Source organism: Ceratina calcarata, unplaced genomic scaffold, assembly GCF_001652005.2.
Source record: "Ceratina calcarata isolate Rehan_Ccalc_2016 unplaced genomic scaffold, ASM165200v1 scaffold743, whole genome shotgun sequence".
Lineage (NCBI taxonomy): Eukaryota > Metazoa > Arthropoda > Insecta > Hymenoptera > Apidae > Ceratina > Ceratina calcarata.
Genome location: NW_017178714.1, coordinates 15,502 through 17,845, shown reverse-complemented (window position 1 = coordinate 17,845; position 2,344 = coordinate 15,502). Strand labels below are relative to the sequence as shown.

The 2,344-nt window shown below is 37.5% G+C and overlaps 1 protein-coding gene across 1 annotated transcript in view; it reads left to right on the top strand.

The window, feature by feature from the left end:
* Positions 1 to 1,797: 1,797 nt before the first annotated feature.
* The window catches only part of LOC113464996 (aminopeptidase M1-like), an 8,807-nt gene continuing 8,260 nt past the window's right edge, over positions 1,798 to 2,344 (top strand). The window contains exon 1 of the mRNA XM_026818053.1: positions 1,798 to 2,255. Within this exon, the coding sequence (XP_026673854.1) occupies positions 1,798 to 2,255 (458 nt within the window). The remainder of the gene's footprint in view (positions 2,256 to 2,344) is intronic.

Sequence of the window (2,344 nt, the reverse complement as noted above, 5' to 3'; positions counted from 1 at the left end):
GACGAAGCTGTTATAAAATGAAAGGTCCTCGAGCCAACGGCAGACGTTAAACTTCATTTGCAGCGTTTGAATTTGAATGAGAGCTCCATAGAATTGACACCGGAAAGTGAGAAACGTTTAAGCCGCAATGGTGCAACGAAAATAACGAAACGGACATCGTGACGATTCATTTCGATAAGCCTCTGAAAGTCGGGATATACACTTCGAGCATAAAATTTTGTGGGAATGAGAGCACAGAGATGTTCGGATTCTTCAAGGATAGGTATAGGAATGAACGGGGAGAAAAAGTGTAGGTTTCACATTAATTGAGATATTTGCTTGCTCAAATAAAATAGTATTTGTTTTAAACATTCATTCTTTGAATACGATTAACGTTTTAATGCCTGAGATACAGACAGGAGCTTGATGCTCAGTGGAATAAATGCAACAGGGTAAGCTGTCGTTAACGTGAGTTTTAATATAAGAGAACAGAGAACGTGTTGAACGTCTTGGGTACAGGAGATCAATAACGTAGGAGAAGCGGTATAACAAACAATAAAAGGTCGTTACTAGACGATAGCTATTAAACAAAAGGGTGCTGTCGTCAGGGTGCTGTCTTCTATAGGGTGGCTGTAGGGTTCTACAGTGGGACACGTTAAAACGAACTGTTCCAACAAGGATAATAATAAGTGAACACTTTCTGAAACAGAATAGTTGCCTTACAAACGATTGAATTTTCTTAAAAAGATAAAAGGGTTAATTTACCAAAAGTTGAATCTAAGTATCTTTCATCTGCGTGTGAGAACTGCGTCCGGAATCCTATTTTTCCTCTTTAAATACTAAATGACGTTGTATAAATTATCATTGATAAATCCAAACAACGTCTCAATAGCCAGGAGGTACAATATGTAAAAATTAGAGATCAGAAGAAATCTATTTATTTCACATATAATGTTAGCCGATTGCGATATTTATTACATTAAATGACACTATGAAAATTCGTACAAAAGAAGGAACTTTTTGTGTTCTGTCGATTTCAACACAAAATGTATTACGTGCTCCATACTCAATTCATCGAATGCGTCTGATAAAATAAATGGCTATCAGTGAATTTCTAAAAAACAATTCACTAAACGAAAGCATAATTTTACTACATAACCGGTATGGGGACAATGTAATAATACCGATCGCGACGACATCAATCGCGACAACGTCGACTGATGAGATTACGAAATTCAAGCATACTTCGATAAGAGCTCCACCGTAGCCACCTTATAAAGCAGGGACACTTGTAATGGTGTGGTCTATCTTACCGCGCTCGTCGACGTGTAAATACACTCCTGCTACGGTAGCCGAATCTCATCGTTTGCTTGTTCGCAAAGTACGCTATGAAGTTAATTATACATCGAACGATTTCAAAAGATAATATAATAGAACGAAAACGAGATTGAATTCGTAAACGAGTGATTCTAAAACCAGTGCTATCTGCTAGTTAAGATTATTGTTTTCTAACTCTGCATTGATAAATACTTGCAAATTATACATATATAACAGTTAACGAGTTAAAAGTCAGAAATTTATCGTATTGCGCGAACGGTTCCTCCTTTGTATTTACCCATTATAAATATATATACGCAACGCGACGACTGATGATATGTATGTACTGCTAAAAGTAAGTTAGTAAATATCGCGTGTTCGACGGTCCGAGGTGTTAGAAGTTGAGGCGTTCTCGGCAGTAATACTATTTCATTAATCAGCAATTATAAACAAGGAAACGGAGATGGATGCTGGATATTAATTGCAGCCAGTGGATCTAAAATGATGAGAACTTTCGTAACGTTTCTCCTCGTCCTGGGGATCTGCCGGGTGTGTTCCTCGTTCGAAAATATCAACGACGACGAAGTGAAATTGAAAAATATCCTGCCGTCCGGCGTAGTGATACCGATCGCATACAAATTACACCTCAAACCTGATTTGGTGAAATTTACATTTGACGGTGAAACGGAGATCACATTAATAGCGTTGATCACGGACGTTGCCTTGACGCTGAACTCAAAATTCTTAACAGTCCACGATTTAAAGTTTGTGGATTTGAATACAACAAATACTTTGGAGAGTAAGTATATAGAGGACGAAGAGCAGGAGACCCTGAACGTCACAATAAAACCCCACTTTGAAAAGGATCATCACTACTCGCTCCAGATAAAATACGCTGCAATTTTGCGCAACGATGGCAAAGGATTTTATATGAGCATGATGCGAACGAACGGAAGCACGTAAGGCTGCTTTACTATTATTATCAATATTATCATTATTATTGTTTCTGTTATTATTAATGAGCATAAGTTCTTTGGAATATACAAGG